The following is a 21,270-nucleotide window of genomic DNA, read 5'->3' on the forward strand; positions in this document are numbered from 1 at the left end:
TATACATTAACAATTATATAAAAATTACATATGCGTTGGCAATTTATATGTTCGACTTTGTAATATGAATAGACTTAACTCATAAAGTGCCGGCGAAGTTGATTTAACTAGAGAGACAGCGAGAGATTCATTAGCTTATCTTTAAATTAAATACTTAAATACTGGCTTCGTAACTACTTGCTATTTATAAAAAAGAAGGGTTTTATGTTTTCGGCTTATTTTATATATGCGCAATTTGTTTTAAAACTACAAGAACATTTTATGAGTTGATTAATTGAATCTGTATTAATGGGAATAAACTATGAGTATATAAAATATTAATTCATATAAGGTCCTCCAGACCGATTTCGGCAACGGTGCCAATCTTAAGAGAAATTAGCCAACTGCGTAGGACATATTATAGAGCACAAGTGTATGCGCAAACACAGGTTCACTCTCTATTTCCTAACTCTAATAATCCGATGGGGAGGTAATCTGACACTGGAAAGAATTCAGGCGCAGGACCAACGGCTTTACGTGCCTTCCGAGGCACGGGAGTGTACACACTTCCAACTTCCTGACCCCAGGCTGCTTCTAAGAATTTTCTGACAGAAAAACCCAGTAACTGTTTATTGGTCCAACCTGGGAATTGAACCCAGCACCTCCGGGTCAGTAGCTTTATATCTAGCCACTTTTTTTTCTTTTTTTCACGCACTGGAAACCTTCAGGTACCCAGCTTCCATGGGGGGGGGGGGGAACTGGGTTATGTGGGATTCTTACCTACTAAAATCACTACGATGACCGTCCTCGGCACGGATCGGTATCTCGCTATTTCAATTTAGCTTAGATGGAAATCTTTTATGAACCAATATATATATATATATATATATATTATATATAGGCATTGACGCTTCATTGTTGCTACCCTGGCTGACTCAATCTTCAAACCGGAACGCAGCAATAATAAGTACTGCTAAAGAAAAAAACAAGCTAGTAAGTGAATGGAAAATGCAAATTAAAGTTGGTTTTATTTTCGTTCTACTATGAAGAAGTAAAAAGTACTTTATTGTGATTCATAAAAAGTTGAAAAGCGCTTAGAGATTAAGGTAAAAGTAATCTAAGATTATACAGAGAACCTTAGCTATATTTAAGACTTTCACAAAGAGAATAATTATTTTCTAGCAGAACATTAATTACACCTTGATCCCACTAAGACTAAGGAACTAGTACGTAGTCGTACGTGGCGCTTCTTTGGGGTGCAATTGGGTTGTTCCAAGTGTGAAGTTACTATTTATTCTTTAAGAAATAGTTCTTTGAATTCTCTAGACTTTATAGATAAAAAAACTTTTTTATACAAATATTACAGTTAAAATTAAATTAGATACAATATGAATTCAAGCATAAAATTAATATGGGGTTTCCCCACATTTTACGTTATGGCTACACTCTCATTGGTCGCAATGTTTGCTGAGTGGCCAAAAATCAGAATTATATTTTGATGTTTGTCCTTTAATATAAACGTTTTTTGTATACTCTTACTCTACCAGAGAGTAAAATTGGCGGATAGCTAGTATTATATAATAATAACTATATAACCTTTTTCTATTAATGGCCAGCCTGACGTAAAAATGTACTTTCAAATCAACCCAACAAAGAAACAAACATTTCACCCTTATAACTTCAGTATTATTGTTATTCGTTCTCAACCCTGTTTCGCAAGATTAAGTTCAAAAATATTTTTAGAAATGTACACAATAGAAAATAGTGTCAATAATATTTGACGAATGAATAATATAGAACGATATCAGTGATATTTCTTTGTGTTTTGTCTGGGTAGGTACCGCCCACTCATCCGATATTCTACCGCAAAACAGCAGTACTCCTTTTTGAAGGGTGAGTTGAGGTGAGAAGTGTAATTACAGGTACATGAAACTTAACATCATAGTTCCCAAGTTTGGTGGTGAATTCGCGATTTAAGCAATGGTTAAAAAATCTTACAATGCCAAAGTCTGAGGCGTTGGTGACCACTTACCATCAGGTGGCCCATTTGTTCGTCTGCCTACCTATTGTATAAAAAAAATATCATGAAAACATAACACCGTATATACGTAAAGTAATTTATACCATTAATAAAAAATGGTTGAGTAACAAAAAACTCTAAAATATTTAGCTGTAACAAGCACTTACAAGCGTGGGTCGTAATTTTCTTTATTTAAGTGTTTTATGGTAATAAATCGAGGCCTTTGTTATTTCATAGAACTAAGAAACCTTTATCTGTATCATTTTTTATTTTATTTTGTAAAGGTTATTGTTGATTCGTCCTTGTTGTTCGTTTGTATTTATTGAGGTAAAATCTCTGTCGAAATTTCTGTATTTGTATCAATCCCACGAGTGCTCCGAGTTTCTAATAATCTTTCAGGAATACCTACAGTTAGCAAAAGTCGTAAGTGCGTTTATTTTTTAAATTTAGAATAGATTGGCCAACTGGCAAATGAAACCTGGTAAGTGGTCACCACCAATAGACATTGAAACTGTATGAGATATTACCAACCGTAAAAACTAAAATGTTATGTGCCGCCTGTTACTATACTGGCTCAATTAGCCTTTAAAATGAAAGACAATAATAATAAGTAGTATTGTTTGGAAGGATATGGGAACATGATCTATCAGGGGTTCTTACCCAGGCGAACACATACTCTACAACAAAATGAAAGAAACATACAAGTCTATGTAACTGTTACACCATTAGCCCACTAAACATTCTAACACAAATTCTTTAATAGATTATTAAAACAGATCATAATTTACTTCGAAAACAAAGAAATCTTTGAGTACCTTTGTATTCATAGTAGCAGTATTAATGTCCCACTGGGCTCGGAGCTCTTAAGGAGAAAGTATTCATACCGTTTTGTTTAATAACAGCTCCGGTTTCACTTACATAATTTATCAAGATATGACGGGAAGACTAAGACATTTTTGTTGAGCGGTTTCGTTGTATATCAAAGACGCAAAAGTTTTTCATAAGAAAATTTAAAATGCGCTGTTATCAATATCGAGAATAAAGGCATTTTGCGTTTATTTTCATGTTATTTTCGATATTCATTATGTTCCAATTTCAACCAATAGGCGAACAGTATTTTAAAGCTTTAATATATTTATAAAAAAGCAATTATTTTTGTACAGAATTTCATATAAAACTGACATCAGGAGATTAAAAATAAATTACTTTTACGGTTGGAAGAATACAATAAATAAAAAAAAGTTTCGAATAAATTTACACTCCTGCCGTATATTACGTTGAAAAAATAAAAAAATATGTATTGCAAAATTGTAACTTTATTAATTTCTTTGTTTTACGACGAAAAAGCTACATTGAAAAAATATAACAAACGGCGGCCTCATCGTTAAATAATGATTTCTTCCAGGCACCCCAGGTCTAGTGGCGATACAAAATACTACCATAATAGACGGTTGTTTAGATAAAATATAATATAACACATACATACATATTTAAATACACATAGTTTGTATATAAATGTGTTTTTGCATTGTGTGGAGTAAGTACGTGTCTCGGAATAACTTTGTAAAACCTCGGCCTAAATTTTTCCCTCATTACGCTGTCAGTACGGGTTTACACGTTATTATAATAATGATTGAAATTTCAACTCTAGTACAAAGCGACAAAGTTAATATTACAATGAAATGTATTTTTGATATTTCATAATTACTAGAAAGTTTCATATGATCTTTATTACCAAAGCTTAAGAGTCATATTTTAAACTTAGTATTTAGTATTTAGTATTCGATGTATATTTTTCTTGAGCGTATAATTATTTTGATTATAGTGTTTTGTAGATTTTTAATTCAAGTATTCAAAGTAGTTTGTTTCATAAAGACGGAAATTGATAGCACATTTCTTTGAAAAAGTATATAAAATTTAATTACTAAACGAATTAATTTTATGTTACTATGTATAACACCGTTTATATACATAATAATCATTAATCAAAATATTCTTTATTCCAGTATGCACAAGCACTTTTGACTCGTCATATTAATGGAATATTAAGTTACCAAAATTGGTTTGAAATGTTTATTCTTATATTAATGAGGTTTTTTTTTAACTCACAAAATGAAAGTACTTTAAAACTATACACTTATATAAATAACACTTATAGCTAGAAATCCAGCGCGTTTTCGAAGATATTACTATATAATGTCATTATATAAGTAAAATTGCTTCGCAGTATCATCTGCTTTAAATTTAGACTATTGACGTGATATGAAAAAAGTCGAGATGGCCCAACGGTAAGAACGCGTGAATCTTAACCGATGATCGTGGGTTCAAACCCGGGCAAGCACCACTGAATTTTCATGTGCTTAATTTGTGATTATAATTCATCTCGTGCTTTACGGTGAAGGAAAACATCGTGAGGAAACCTGCATGTGTCTAATTTCACTGAAATTCTGCCACATGTGTATTCCACCAACCCGCATTGGAGCAGCGTGGTGGAATAAGCTCCAAACCTTCTCCTCAAAATGAGGAGAGGAGGCCTTTAGCCCAGCAGTGGGACATTCACAGGCTGTTTCGGTTCGATTCGGTTCGGACGTGATATGACACGATATGACAATACATGTATTATATTCAATTAGATATCTACTGTAGTATTACATAGTTTCTACTCATTATCATTAAACTTTTTAAAATTTGAAATCGATGGTTCTAAAAGGCGTCGTCTCTTTTATACGTGACATTGGCAGCATATTTTGCGTTCAAGCTTAGATACACGCCAGAAAAAGAAAAAAATATATTCAATTTAAGAATATTGTCACAGTTAATAAATAAACAAAATATATTTGAATTGTACGCGTAAATAAATTTCCATTTAATGAAACAAGGTTCTAAAATAATATCGCAACCAAATATTGGAACGCCATTTTGATAAGCGATATCACCTTAGGGAAATAAGCAAACCAAACTAAATTATACTTGTAATAAATGATATAAATTATTATGACAAATGTGTTTAAGACGAGTAGAATATTATGTTATTTTTATAAGGTCTTATAAGCCGCTTATGTAACTTATGTCTTTGTTTTTTGTTGCTGATTTATTTTGAATCTTATATAAAAATAACCTAACGCAATAGATGGGCTTGTATATTAGAGTACAATGTTCTCTTTCGAACCCCAATCGAATTTAGTTTTGTTACGTTATACAAACTCTCAAAAGTAGTTACATTTTAATACATACACACAATTAATTTTTTTTTATAGAATAGAAAGGTGGACGAGCATATAGGCCAACTGGTGGTAGTGGTCGCCAACGCTCACAGACATTGGCATTGTAAGAAATGTTAACCATCACTTACATCACCAATGCACCACCAACCTTGAGAACTAAGATGTTATGTCCTTTGTGCCTGTAATTACACTGGCTCACTCACCCTTCAAACTGGAATACAACAATACCAAGTACTGCTATTTTGCGGTACAGTATCTGATGAGTGGGTGGTACCTACCTAGACAAGCTTGCACAAAGCTCTACCACCAGTATTCAAACCAATCCGGAACTATCATGAGAACAAAAATTAACCTTTACTTCGATTGCTCTATGTATTATAGTAATTAAAATATAAAAAGTAGTGATATTCTGTAAAAACAAATTCGAAGCTCACCGCAAAATACGGTCGTGAAATGTCAAAATATGATATGCGAAATTGACCATAATAATTATAACATTTCAAGAATAAACGCATCGAAATTGTATATCACCATAAGTCAGTTGTCAATATTTCAGTGATGAGAATTGCGAAAACGAAATTCTGTAAAATTGTTAAAGAGCAACAAAAAACATTCTACTAAATTATAAATGTAATTCTACTAAATTATAAACGATACGTTCCCGATTCTTTTAATCACAAAATTAAATATCAGTTGAATTGTAACTGAGAGCCAATTCTACTAATTTATAACGGCTACAACCGAACCGCAACTTGATTTTTGTTTTAGTGGAATAGGAAAACGGTAAAACGGCAACGATAACATTTCGATTCGATTGCGATAAAGTAAAAATTTTTTTATAGTATTGGGCTCCCAGTTCAATACAGTCCACCGATTAAATTATTTGCATTTCCTAAGCCTCGATTTGCTAATACATGAACTAATAAATTCAGTCTAATGTGGTTTTCGCAGAAATGATTATGTCTCGATTAAATTAAATTATAGAAATTTGAATCATAACGAATTAACGTTGACAATAAATTCACACTTACAACCCAATTCGATTCGATAGTTGCTTTTTGAACAATGGATTGAAAATTCACACGTGACAAAACACGTTAAATAGATAACGAACAAAATTAAGCTAAGTAGAACGTGAACGGTAATAATGATTTCCAGCAATTGAATTTAAACTGAAAATAGGTAGGCAGGGTTATGAAATCGTGTGGCCAATTGAGATTATCTCAAAATTCAAAATCATGGTAGAGTAAGGTCCACAAGTTATCCTTAAAAGAAGAGCTTCTAGAAGGACTTTACTGGTGGTAGGGCTTTGTGCAAGCTCGTCTGGGTAGGTACCACCCACTCATCAGATATTCTACCGCAAAACAGCAATACTTGATATTGTTGTGTTCCGGTTTGAAGGGTGAGTGAGCCAGTGTAATTACAGGCACAAGGGACATAAAATCTTAGTTCCCAAGGTTGGTGGCGCATTGGATATGTAAGCGATGGTTGACATTTCTTACAATGCCAATGTCTAAGAGCGTTGGTGACCACTTACCATCAGGTGGCCCATATGCTCGTCCGCCTTCCTTTACTATAAAAAAAAAAAAGGACATATAGTAGTACATGTATAGAGAGACACCAATTTATATATTAACAGTGTAAAAAATATCACTACCACATCGCCAATCTGCCACCAACATTGGCAACTAATTTATATCTGTTGTGCTTGTAGTTACACTGGTCCACGCACACTTTAAATCGGATAAAAACAATACTAAATCAAAAAATTTCGAGGGGCGTCACGGTAGTATGCGCAAGCGATCCCGTGACGCCCCTTGAAAAGGCGGTGTGAGTACCGCTGGTTTTTTAGTGGGTATTCGGCGCCGGCGAGTCCCACATACCCCCCCATTTCATGTGGGGGAAACGCGTAAACGCGTTTTTCCAGCGAGAAAAAAAAAGGTGAACCGACGATTTGAAAAAGGTGGCAGGTACGGGATGGATGCGGGCTGCCCAAGATCGGCATGGAGGAGGCTTTCGTCCAGCAGTGGACAGCGATAAGCTGATATATATACATTATGTGATGTACATTTTCTGCAATCCTTTTAACGATTGAGTGTTAGTTTGATATACTACATATGCTGAGGTACTGGAGTAAAACTCAGTATCGGAGTCGAAATTTTCTGTCAAGAATTTTACAGTAGCTGATCGGAATTTAAAATTTTGCAGTGATTTCTCTCTCTGAAAGCACATAAGCCCATTATCCGTATTCCTGAACTTTTTGCGGCTTATTTTTAAGCCCATCGGATTATGAAAGGGAATAGAGAGTGCACTTATGTTTGTGCAAACACTTGTGCCCTTTATTATGTACTGTACTGGTCAGTGAATTCTCGAAGGAACTCCCTCCCTTCTGTCAGTATAATGTAACTATAATGTATGATCTTAATCAAACCATTATTTCAAAGCTTTTTCAATTCTAATTGTTTGTATAGTTGTTAGTTAGTTAGTTCTTCAACTAAATAACAAATCAAATCAAATTTGGACAATTGCTTAGCGCTGGTAACGATTAATTGAACAATAATGATATTAATTTAATAAAAACATAATGTTTCTTAACGAAAAATATTTTTTGTTGTAACAAATATTTTTTTTGTTATTATTAAAGTAATATGTAGCAATTACGCGCTACGCAAACACAAGTAGTATGCCGTGGAGGAGAGCGTCATATACCGTTTGCCGTGACGGCGTACGAATCGGTCTTACTCCTAAGGCGCGACAATATACCTTCACATCATAATAAGGTATATTTCAACTGGTATATACAAAAAATAACAACACTGAAGTTATATTAAAGATAACGAGGTCTATTAAAGTTTATTCAAGGACTGCCTCACAAAGTTAGCGGCCAAGTGCATAAAAGAGACTATTTTTACATTTTTAATAACTAAATAACAAACCAAATCAAATTTGGACAAACGCTTGACGCTGGTAACGATTAAATCTAGTCTATTAAGTTTCATTCGTTTAAGTAGATCGGTTAAGCAAAAGATCGTTTCGAAGGAGGTCTTTTTTAACTCGATTACTTAATATTACGTAACACGCTCTTGTTCTTTGTAAGCATCCATTACTCTTGTGATGTTTATATATAAAATTCTGGTGTATGTTTAATTCTATGTCCCAACAGTTTGACCAATATTGATTTATTATATTATACTTGGATCCAATGTGGAACTTATGAAACTAGCTTTTGTCGGCGGTTCCGAATTGATATGACATAGAAACCTTCAAGACAACGAGCCAAAGACCTTTCTTAAAGGCCAGCAACGCACCTGCAACCCCTCTAGCGTTGTAGATGTGATAATCAATTTCCATTATGTGTACCCACTACCCGTTTACTCTTATATTAAAAAAATAATCTGGTGATGCTGTTGTCGAAATCCAGTGTAACCACAGACACAAGGAACATCATAGTTAAAGATTAGTAGCGTATTGACTAGGTAATAGTCCGAATTTCTTACAGCGCCGATGTCTATGAAGGCTGATGACTATTTACAGTCATATGGGCGATTTGGCAGTCTGCCTACCCATTCAAATAAAAAAGAGCAAATGCGATAACATCAGCTCAAACCTTAAAAACATATTTGACCTTAATTTCATAACATTTAATACCAGTGTTATATTAGGAAATTAAATTAATTAAGCATGCATAAAGGGTGATGTTGATAAAGATGAAAGATTAGAGACTTTCTAATGACATTCAATATAAAATATAAATATGATCACACTAAATTCCTTCTAGACTTTATAGCTTAGTAGAAAAACTGAGTCAATTAATGTACAACAATAAACATTACCAAGAACACTCGTTTGTGAAAATTGGAGAACATTTGTTAACGTTATAAAACGGGTTAGAGGCTTTACCCTCAGTAGACGATTCGTAATCGGAAATTAAAACAAATCAACATTAACTTGAAAATCGCGTGATGAGTTCTACTAATTCAGAATAGAAACAAGTACTAAATCGACTTAAGGATTGATGAAAACTTGATTTCCTTACATTTCTACTAATTAAATTAAACATTCTTCATAAAAAAGAAGTGTGAGCATTATCTATTGGTTTGGCGTTTATTAGCTCATATATATATATATATATATATATATATATATATTGGTTTTTATTGTGACGTTATATAATCTTTTTTTAAAGAATAGGTATGCGGACGGGTGAATAGTACACCTGATGCCAAGTGGATATCAAAGCCGATAGAGTTTGGAATTTGAAGAAATATTAACCATCCCTTACATCACCAATGCGCCTCTAACTTTCTTTTTCGTGTTCTCGTGTGTTTCGTGTTCTCTACTTACACTGGCTTTTTAAAATGACTCGTTACTAAACATCGAAATTGATGGTTAACAAAACCAGTCAATACAAATGATATAAATTTAATAAAAACATAATGTTTTTTAACAAAATATATATTTGTTGTAGTAACATTTTTTTTTTGTTATTATTAAAATAATATATAGCAATACCGCGCTACGCAAACACAAGTAGTATGCCGTGGAGGAGAGCGTCATATACCGTTTGCCGTGACGGCGTACGAATCGGTCGTACCCCTAAGGCGTGACAATATACTTATAATACATCAAAATAAGGTATATTTCAACTGTTATATACAAAAAATAACAACACTGAAGTTATATTAAGAATAACGAGGTCTATAAAAGTTTATACAAGGACTGCCTCACAAAGTTAGCGGCCAAGTGCATAAAAGAGACTCTTTACATTTTTAATAACTTGTTAAAGCAAATCATCCCATGTTGACTCATCTACATTGCGACCTTGTTCTTCTCGATTGAAATACTTGATGCTTTTAAAACATAATCTGGTTCAAATCGACACCGAGGGAGTAGTTTTTAATTTTTATAATCATACCAGAAAGTAGATTTTAGTTTTTTAGTGAATTAAGAAAATTAGTAGAACATGTGAATTTTCAACAAAGATTGTGGGCTCAACCCATGTAAGAATTTTCATGTGATTAATTTATATTTTTAATTATTCTCGAGCTCGAACAAAAAAAATATGATTTATTTATAAAAGTACACTTCTGTACTAATCCACGTTGAATAAGTGTAGTGAAATGCGCTCTATATCTTTTCCTCAAGAATAGAAGAATCCTATTCACAACAATGGGAAATTTAATTTATAAAATAAAATAGTTTTGAGATAATAAACTTAAAAACTGTTGCGTATAGGACACACAAATATATATAAAATACTGAACGTATTTTATATATATTTGTGTGAAAACTTAAAAAAAAAGGAAATACGGACTTGGCTTATAATAATGAAAAACCATTATGTTATGTACCCAATAGTTAAAAAGAATGCCTTAATCAAGAATTATGTAAAGAAACTTAATTTTTTTAAAGTAATTAATGTTATAAACATTAATTAATAAAACTTATAAAAGAATTATTATATTATCGTTAATGACCTAACATGCTATTTATTTATTTATTTGGATCTCCAACAGTTGTACATAACACACATTCAAAACACTTTTTACATTATCTTAAAACTAACTATACACAACCGATTACAGGAGAACAAACCATTCACAAGCACAATTACAAAATATACAAATAAAAAAATAATAATAATAATATTTAAATAAACAACAAAAACGAAAACAGAAACAAAAGGTAACTAATTAAATTTTTAAACAAATAAACAGTTTATACTAAAAGAAATATCACATTTTTTCATTTTGTGTAAACGTTGGCAAATTTTTTGTCTCTCTCTGTAAATAATTTATATTTTATTCATGTCGGCTCCTCTACAAGAATATTAGCAAAGAAAAACATTTAAAAAAAAAACTTTATAATATTTTTTTTAATTCATTTCATTCGTAAAGTTTTTCAGTAAATCTCTCAAATACAATTGTAGTTGCTTCTTTTAACAAGCATTTCTTTCACTTCTAAAACGCCATAAGTGTTTCAATGATTTATTTTACTTATGAACTATAATACAATATAATAGAATATATTTTACCTTACCGTAGCCATTGTTTTTGGAACAAATTCAACGTAGAATTTGAATGTATGCCACGCTTTACTCCTAGTGCTTCTTCAATTTTGGCAACTCTTCAAAATTCCCATTCCGCTGATTGTAGTTTCGCATCGGTTGCTTTTGTAACGTCCTGCATATTTTAATCGTCTTTTGTTTTCGCTAAATGTTAAATTTTATTACAATGAAGTTTAATGTGGAATTGTTTTCTCTAAATTATTTTCATTAATAATAATTTATATTAACGGTATATTAATTTATTTATAGTTTTACTGGTGATAGGGCTTTTTGGAAGCTCGCTTGGCCCACTCGTCAGATATTCAAAGCAAAACAGCAGTACTTGGTATTGTTGTGTTCCAGTTTGAAGGGTGAATGAGCCAGTGTAATTACAGGTACGAGGGACACAACATTAGTTCCAAGGTTGGTGGCGCATTGGCAATGTAAAAGATGGCTAATATTTCTTACAATGCCAATGTCTATGGGCGTTAGTGAACACGTACCATCAGGTGGCCCATTTGCTCTTCCGCCTACCTACACTATAAAAAACATACATAGTCATATACCCTCACACGCATGTATGCATACATACAACTCCATAGGTTTCTTAACGCAAATTTAATGACGAATAAATTGAGTTCACTATACATAAAGTTAAAACTATATGACTTTGTGTATAAACTTGCTTTTATAACACCATCCTAATGTGACTTTACAACCAAACGGAACAGGGTTTGACCTCGTTCAGCTTAACATGCACGTTATGTCTATACATTTAATGTCACGTCAGGAACATCATTATTTTGTGGTACCACTGAGTTATGATGTCGACTAGCCTCAACGGAGACAGGAGATGTCTCAAAAGTTTTTTAGTTAGTAATAATAATAATAATAATATCCTGGGGCATTATTCACACACGGCTGATCCCAAATTAAGCAAAACTCGTACTATGAAAACCAGATAACTGATACACATATACTACTTTTCATTTGTAAATACATACTTATATAGATAATTACACCCAGTTTTAGAACAAACAGACATGTTCATGCACAGAAATGTCTCTCCTGGGTGGGAATCGAGTCCACAACTTTCGGCGTGAAAGGCAAGTATCTACGAACCATGCCAACCGGCGCGTCAATGTCTGCAATAAACACAACTCCCATTTTCCCTTCGGATAGCTATGCTATTTGACCTATAAGAGTTCAGGCGCAATAGCTTATTAGCTCCAGGCGATAGTTGCAAGTTATTTCACAGTACTCAAGGGATTCGAAGCTAAGAGCTCATGATGTACAGCTTAACATTATTCACAAAACCAATGAAACAGTTGTACCAGATAGTGTATATTGAAAGTTATCGCTTGTCAGACGCGGTTGGTCATATTGACTACTCCTGGATAAAGGCAAATTTAAAAAAAAAAACACCTTCTCGTGTGTTTTGTAGTTATCTAGACATGTAAATATATACAAATATGATATCTTCTGCTCTGTTATACGGATAGATAACAATAAAAGATATACATTGTCTGAGAAGTTTGAAGATTTTCTATTCTGAAAACAAGATAAAGTGTGAACATAAATTCAACGCTTCTATATATAATGGAACTCGTCTTCTTCTTCTTCGTCGTGACACTCTTGTCAGAGTCGTCGTGGTCGCCATGAAATATTATGAATTGTTCGGCGCAGATGTTATTCGCCTCACGAGCCTTCGCCATATGTCTCTGTTAGTGGTAAGCCTCGTGCATTCATGCAAAGGACCGCCAACAGTTGTTTTTTTTTGGTCGGTCCATCGCATGGGCGTCCTTCCACGTGGTTTGGTGCCATCCACCTTGCCTTGAATGACAAGGCGCTCTATGGAGTTATTTCCTTGTCGGGAGACGTGACGGGAACTCGTCTTGAATTCCAAATTAATACAGACGTTCAATCCTTTAGAAAACATATGTTAATATTTGTTTGCATTTAATTAAAAAGGTAAGTTACAGCTAGAAATATTGCCACACACGCCTTTATGCCTTATCATCACACATGCCCTTCAAAAGGTGATGGCGGCGAGGTGATCTCGACGCGTTCGATTCATAACAATTTAAACCGTCATCTTCGTGACAATTGGCAATTATTCCTCAATAAATAACGCAAGTGATTGAAGTGACGTGAGTGAGTGAATTGAATTTATAGTCCAACTCCTGGGCTATGAACTCCTTGTTTCATTAAGTTAGGTCAAAACTGTATATGTATATGTGTATATAACACATGTTGCTGATTTTTATCCCGCATATGCAGGTTTACTCACGACGTTTTCTTTCAGCACCGACCATAAGATGAAGTATAAAAAAAAAATTTAAGCACATGGTTCACAGGTGCTGGGCCAGGTTTAAGCCTGCGATCTTCAATTAAAATTCACCTGTTCGACCCGGCCATAGAATAGTTAATTATAATAAAATTATGAACATATATATACAACCTTTTTTAAAACTTTAACGGATTAGTAGCATAAAGTATGATAATAGAAATCAGTTATCTAAAATCTAGCTTTTTAGCTTATACGTCGTACGTGTTCCGTATCTAAACTGAGCAAATTTCCTAGCTTTTACGGCCGTATTACCGAAACTTATTCTAAAACTAAAGCGATTTAGCGAATTTGGCAGAGTTTCCGGCTTAAAGGTCTGGACCGGTATAATTACAGAGCTATAAGACATCTTCGAGTTTAACAGTTGGTAGTATTGTTATTATTGTGTAGATTAAGTTGGTATTTCTTGAAATGAATAAATATCAAGAGTAAGAAAAAATTAAAATATTTGTGGCTTTTCCTACTTAAAGTCAACAACTCATATATTCTAAGGTGAAAACTGCCATGAACTCAATATGGATTCGAATTGCCATATAACATAAAACATAGCCTGTAAATGTCCCATTGCTGGGCTGAGGCCTCCTCTCCCTTTTTGAGGAGAAGCTTTGAAGCTTATTTCACCACGCTGCTCCAATGTGGATTGGTGGAATACAGATGTGGCAGAATTTGATGCAGATTGTTGCAGATGTGGTGAAATTAGACACGTGCAAGTTTCATCTCGATATTTTCCTTCACCGTAAAGCATGAGATGAATTATAATTACAAATTAAGTACATAAAAATTCAGTGGTGCTTGCCCGGGGTAGAACTCACGATCATCGGTTAAGATTTAAGATTCACGCGTTCTTACTACAATATATATTCATTTCTTACGAATAAATATTTATTGGTCATAACATGCAGTCTCAGTTGGCATTATTGCCAATGGACTAGCGAATTTGGCACTGTCATGTATAAAGAGGAATTGTAAGCATGCCAAGAAGATATCTCAATCTTGGCAATCAATAACAAAAGCTCAAACACTTCTGGCAATGCTAAGATAGTTTAGACTTTAGACAAATTAGAAATTATATATTATACTGGCAAAACCGGCGGCTTCGTCAGCGTGGTATTCATTTTTGGACACTTTCGTCCTTCAAATACTTCATTTTAATGTACACAATGCCCATTCGCATTATACTTATAAAACACTTAAAACATTAGGTAAAAAGAAAATGGTTATTTTTGGTAATATAAACTTAAAAATACTGACTGACTTTATAATAATGTATAGGTAATGTAAACCAAAAAAGAGGCAGCTATATTTAAATCATAAAAACATATTTTATTAATTTATATAAATTATAAACACAAGTATATTGTGTATGAAGACATAAAATAAAATATCCGATGGATGCCATTTTGGTCATTAGGTCCTGTTTATATACCTAATGTAATATTTAAAATTTCATTTGTGGTTGAATTTTTAATGATATTATATAAACGTAGATGAAACAGCATTTTACCGGTAAATGTAAGAAAATTTAAATTGGGTTGTAATAAATTTTCTGTAAATTTTTCAAAAGAAAAGAATAAATCTTGTACCAAGATAAATCTTTTTCTTTTAAGCGCAGCATTTTCCAGAATTTTCCAGAAGTCGTTACCCTAAAAACGCTTTTAGAGAAATAACTACAAATATCATGAAATTAAGACGGAATAACACATTATTTTTATATAATTGATGTTGTATGTCAAATATATTTGCGCATTTTATTGAATCATGCGAGAATAGAAAATTTGTTTATAAATATTTAAATTAGAAATGAGATGGCCAACCATTTTACGTTCGTTTCTAATTTAAATAAGAAACGAGGCAAAGTTATATAAGTTAGTTTTTTTTAAGCTTTTTATCATTAATGTTTTAAACTTTCAACAATTTGTTCAACGTTGAATATTTTAAGAATGAACTGCCTCGTTGGTTTAGTGGCTAGACAAAAGGCAGTAGACCCCGAGGTTCTGTGGTGGGGCCAGTAAAAATGTATTGGGTTTTTCTGTCGAAAATTCTCAGTATCAATCGAGCCTTAGCGTGCTAACATGGCTCATGTATATCGATGGATCGATTTTAATAACGAAGTTAATCTGCGTTCTTTTACATTGCACAACATTTCACCCACATTTTAAATTAATCTTATTAAAATTGTTAGTTATTTACTTTCATTCATTAATATTTTCAAAATATTTTTAGCTCTCTTATTTAAAAAATTAAGCTAAAAATATTCTTAGATGTTTTAATAAATGAGACGTCATCATAATGGTAAATATTTAAATCGAATTGGACGTAACTTAAACGTAAACATAATCATCAACTGTTTGATATTATATTTCAAAGCATTGAAAATATTTATTTTATGAGTATAAACTGAGGCACGAGGTAGCCTAGTGGCGAGAATATATTAATCTTAACCGAAGCTTACAAATATAAACCAAGGGCAAGCTGTTCAGTTTTCATGTGCTTAATTTGTGTGTATTATACATCTCATGCTCGGCGTTGAAGGAAAACATCATTAGGAAATCTGACACACGAACACCAACCTGTAATGGAGCTGCGTGATGGAAACAGCTCCAAATCTCAAGAGCAGAAGGCAAGAACAAGCCTTTTCCGTGTGACAATAAATAGTGGTTATTTTATATAATTTTTGGGCTCCTTTCTTTGCATATAATTCTACTTCTATGATCGCTTTAAAAACGCTGCGTCATCTCGTCTCAAGCTAAGCGTGTAATAAACGATGATTGATTAAGATGATGGTACACAAATATACATATTTTTTTTCATCATTCATCAATATTCATCAAACGAGATGCAGATGTACAAATGAGCCTCTTTAGGCTGAACGATACAGTTCATAGAATATTAAAAAATTAATTTGCGTCCGCTATTTTCGTATGTATAACAAACTCACTTTCGCATAAATATATAATATTCTAATGTAAATATTCAAGAATCATCAAAATCGGTTTATAGATTCATTAAATAAAATGATGGAAAAAATATGCTTTGAAAATTTGGCGAAAAGCAATCACCAATGGGTCAAGGATTGTACATAAAGAATAAAGGTATACTATTAGACGATCGTGTAAGGCGTTGTAGAAGAATCTGTTTTTTTCATCTAACACATTTATAACTGTAAAAAAATAACAACCTGTATACTTAACATAGCTTTTTTATGGTATAAATAGGCTGACGAGCATATCCATCTCCTCCTGATGGTAAGTGGTCACCAATAGTCATTGCCATTTTTAGAAATGTTAACCATCGCATACATCGCCAATACGTTACCAACTTTGGTAACCAAGATGTTATGTCCCTTGTTCCTGTTATTACACTGGCTCACTCGCCCTTCAAACCAAAACACAACAATACCAAGTACTGCTGTTTTGCGGTAGAATATCTGATGAGTGTTTTGTACCTTACCGACGAGCTTGCAAAAAGCTAAATCCTTCTTTCCTTAAGAAAGTTTGTAGTACAAAGTGTACTCCACTGGATTGGATAATAGATGCACAATACACGTGTGTCAGATTATCGTTCAACCCAGGCAGGTTTCAAGAACTAAATTATAAGCACAAATTAAGGGGATATAACGCAAAATTGCTAATCTTTTATTTAATTTTATATAAGTAAAACCAGTTCAACGTTAAAATTGAAATATTATATATTTAAGAACTGTGTCTGATAAAATCATGATATATCTTATAATCGTTACATCATTCTCATACACTTGTAATATTATAGGTTAATAAGGCCAAATATGTGTAATTAATTATATTTACATAATATAATCGACGGCTGTTACTTTGTTTTTTTTTTTGTAAAACCCTTTTGCTTTATTTTCATAACGATACAAAGCTTTTTGTGTTTATTTCATTTTCTTTCCGCGAAAAAGCATCTGTCGCATATCACCTATAGAACAAACATATTATTGTCCCTTTCAGTTCAGTTATCACACTCATCGTAAGTTGACACTTACGAAAATATTATATCTAATCAAATAAAATCTGTCTTTGCCCGGATATGAACCCGCGATCGGCGGTATATTGTTTCAGTATATCAATAGGTCAGACTAATCGATAACTATGTGTATTTTTTTAAATGTAACTCATATGTATTATATAAATAAAGCAAAAGTTGATATTGCAAAATGTTTCTTTAAATCATTTTAGTACAAGTCTACTTGGCCTAATTAAGCTTGTAAAATGTAATCTAGCGCCAAAAGTTCGTTTTAAAATGGAATCCATTTTTCCTTTGAATTCAACGTCTTGATGACAACGCTTTTATGCCTCATGCATTTCATTTACTAAAATGGGTCTTTTTGCAAGCCGAGAAAATGCGTTCTGTAAAAGGTTTTTTTTGCTGCACTTGAGTGGCAAGCTTTGAAACATTTGATATAAGCAGTGTACGTGACTTTGTTTATTTAAAAATTTGACGCGGCGAGTAATTTTTTTATGAATCTGAAATACTGAACTCACCCCTGAAGTATATGTTATATTGACTCTAATAATCATAACATTTAAAGGAAATAAGCGTCAAAATAGCGTATCACCGTAATTAGAGTTTCATTTCTCGAGAGATGTGAAGCGAGTTATTAAGAGTATAGTACTACTGGTTCAGACTTTTATAACTTTCACTTAATGATGTTAAGGTATTTATATAATTATAGTGATCTCATTATATAAACATGTATAATATGATTATAGGGTTGTTTTTTTAGTAAGTACTTGTATCACAACAGAATGTTATGCCATCTTTGATTATTATTATTTGACGAGCCGGTTGGCGTGATTGGTAGATACTTGCCTTTCACGCCGATGGTTGTGACACCCCGATCTTCATAAGAAGTGCAACATAGAGGACTAAAAAAATTTAAAAAACCACTTAAGACACATACAAAAGACAACGAGTATTTCTGTAAATTCTTCCATCCATTAATGATTATCATGAATTTGTCCACAGAAGAGAAACAAAAAGAACCCGCGGAGGAGTGCAACGGCTCAGAGGCAGAGGCTGCGACGAAGATCCAGGCGGCGTTCCGGGGTCACCAGACGAGAAAGTCTATAAGTATGAAGGCGAATAAACCGAATCAAGAACCAGAGCCGGAGCCGACGAAGTCAGAGCTCGAGGCCGAATTTCGAGCTGATGATAAAGGTTAGTTTTCATTTGAAAATTAATTTAGGTAAATAGAAAGAAGGTAATTAGAAGGTAAATAGAATAGAAATTCTTCAAGACAAGTAGGTCTCGGAATGAACATTGCAAAAACCAAAATTATAGCAAACCAACATGTATCACTGAGACCAGTGGTCGTAAATAACTCTCCACTTGCAGTTGTGCAGGAATACTTCTATCTGGGCCAAAGTAGACAACTTGGCCGGCACAATTTTGAGAAGGAGGCTAAAAAAAGAATACGTTTGGGCTGGGTGGCATTCGGGAGGTTGCGTCATATTTTTAAATCGTCGATCCCACAGTCGCTTAAGACTAGAGTCTTTAATCAGTGCGACCTACCTGTAATGACTTAGGGTGCCGAAACGTGGACACTTACCGTAGGACTGGTTCACAAATTTAAGGTCGCTCAGCGAGCAATTGCACGCGCGATGCTTGGGGTTTCTTTGGCAGATAGGATCCGAATGAATGAATCCGTGCGTAGAATAAGCTCGCTGAAGGGGAAGTGGCCTGGTCATGTCTCCAGGCGCTTGGCCGATGGAACCGATACGTGTTAGAGTGGAGACCACGCTTAGGCAAACATAGTGTAGGACGCCCTGTGGCAAGGTGGACCAACAATTTAAAAAAGGGTGGCGGGTACGAGATGGATGCGGACTGCCCAAGATCGGAAAGTTTGGCGTTCTATAGGGGAGGCTTTTGTCCAGTAGTGAACGAAAGCCTCCCCCATAACAAAACTCCTCCATGACAAAAGGCTGAAAAAAATAATAATTTAAAAACGTCCTTTCACAAAGCGTTATGTCCTTATGTTTAATTTCATCACCAATTTAGTGATGAATCATAATATTACTTTTAAAATGAAGGATGAGGATGATTTAGGATGAAAATTTAATTGCTTGTCATTCGTTTATTCGTATGCCTTCATATATCTAAGTAATTGGGAAGATTTTTTTTAGAGAAACCTTCAGAAATATCCCCGGACTTCTGTCACTTGGCTATGAGGGATTCTGATCCACTAAAATCCACGCGATGACCGTTTTCGATACGGAGACGACAATCGCATTGGATCTCCATTATTACTCCGTGGGCCCCATTTATCTCTTCTCAGAGAGGCTATTTAGGAACCTATTCCAAAGACACAACTATTAATTAAAACGTGTTTAAAACTACTATTTCATTCATGATAAATGTATTTTTTGCATTGATTGAATGCAACATGCACATTATTATAAAAGACTTAAAAAAAAACCTGACAGAAAGAAAACTATTTTTATTATTAGGAGCGCTTCAAATTCGACCTTAAATCTCTTACCAGTTATTCCAAAACAAAATGGCACCAACTTATTTATCGTTTTAAAAAGTGAGTTAGTATCCGATTCTTGACAGATATCTAGCTTGGTAATCTAATCTAATGGTTTGACAGTTGAATTTCGTTATTTAAATGTCATTGAAGGTGTCTATTATAAGATCGACTCGTTCATATCTTGACTCGACTTAATATTCGGATTATAAGTATAATATTAATTTCCCACTTGAAAGAATTTGAAAGAAATATGTGTTAACATTTTAGGTTTTAGTTTAATCAAAATTCAGGCGAAAATTATTCAAACTTTAGCGTGATTTATTGTATAACTGCCACACCTTAGGGATATAACCGACTTGCATGAGGTGACGGCAAACGGCATGACGTTCTTGTATACGGTCATGCCCCCTCTCCGTCGCCGTATTATAGTTCATTGTGTGTGCGTGACGCAAACACTGATATTTGTTGCTATTATAAAAAATTAAAAATATTTTTATTGTTTTTTTACTCGATATTTATTTATCAGTTTTCTTTAATTATAAATTATGTTAATTTAAATAACCATTATTTTCGAAGTGGCCGGGCGTGACACTTAACGGCAAATTTTTTGTTACATTCCTTTAGTTCATAAATAAAGAGGCGAACAAAACGTACGTCTGCAAATATTTTTAAATACATAAGTTAGAGAATGAACTGTTAATAACTTATTCTGTTTTATTCTTATATCTCTTAATTTAAATAACTTAATATTATAAAGACACTCAAGGTACAAATTATTTTCTCGTAAATAAATGTTTCTTATAATTTTCTTTCTAGAAATGGTTGTTTTGCGCTAGTAAAGATACGCAATGCGGTAACAGGCTGAATATTTTATAAATTTTCTTTGAGCTACAAATAAGTTTGCATAACGGCTTTATCCTTCTAGTGGCACAGACTGGATTGGAAGGAATTTGTAGAGTTAAAGTTCTGAATAATGTTAATATAATTTAAAGCAAAAACTACATTGTTAGTTTAAAACTACAAACGTACATATATTTTAATGATATAAGAATGTTATCGGCGTATTCATAAAAAATTACGTCACTAGTGAGTTAGTACAGTGTGATGCGCCATGATAAGCATTTACAACAATATATACATATAATAAATTAGTGAGCCGTTATT

The 21,270-nt window shown here is 33.3% G+C and overlaps 1 protein-coding gene across 3 annotated transcripts in view; it reads left to right on the top strand.

Moving 5' to 3' along the window:
- Positions 1-21,270, top strand: part of LOC126778596 (sperm surface protein Sp17) — a 179,317-nt gene that overhangs the window by 92,688 nt on the left and 65,359 nt on the right. For all 3 annotated transcript variants that reach the window (XR_007670159.1, XM_050502280.1, XM_050502281.1), the window contains exon 3: positions 18,603-18,794. Coding sequence is in view for 2 of the 3 variants with exons in the window: in XM_050502280.1 (XP_050358237.1) it covers positions 18,603-18,794 (192 nt within the window). In the remaining variant the exon portion in view is untranslated. The remainder of the gene's footprint in view (positions 1-18,602; positions 18,795-21,270) is intronic.

The sequence above is a fragment of the Nymphalis io genome, chromosome 26 (genome assembly GCF_905147045.1).
Source record: "Nymphalis io chromosome 26, ilAglIoxx1.1, whole genome shotgun sequence".
NCBI classification, from domain to species: Eukaryota; Metazoa; Arthropoda; class Insecta; order Lepidoptera; family Nymphalidae; genus Nymphalis; species Nymphalis io.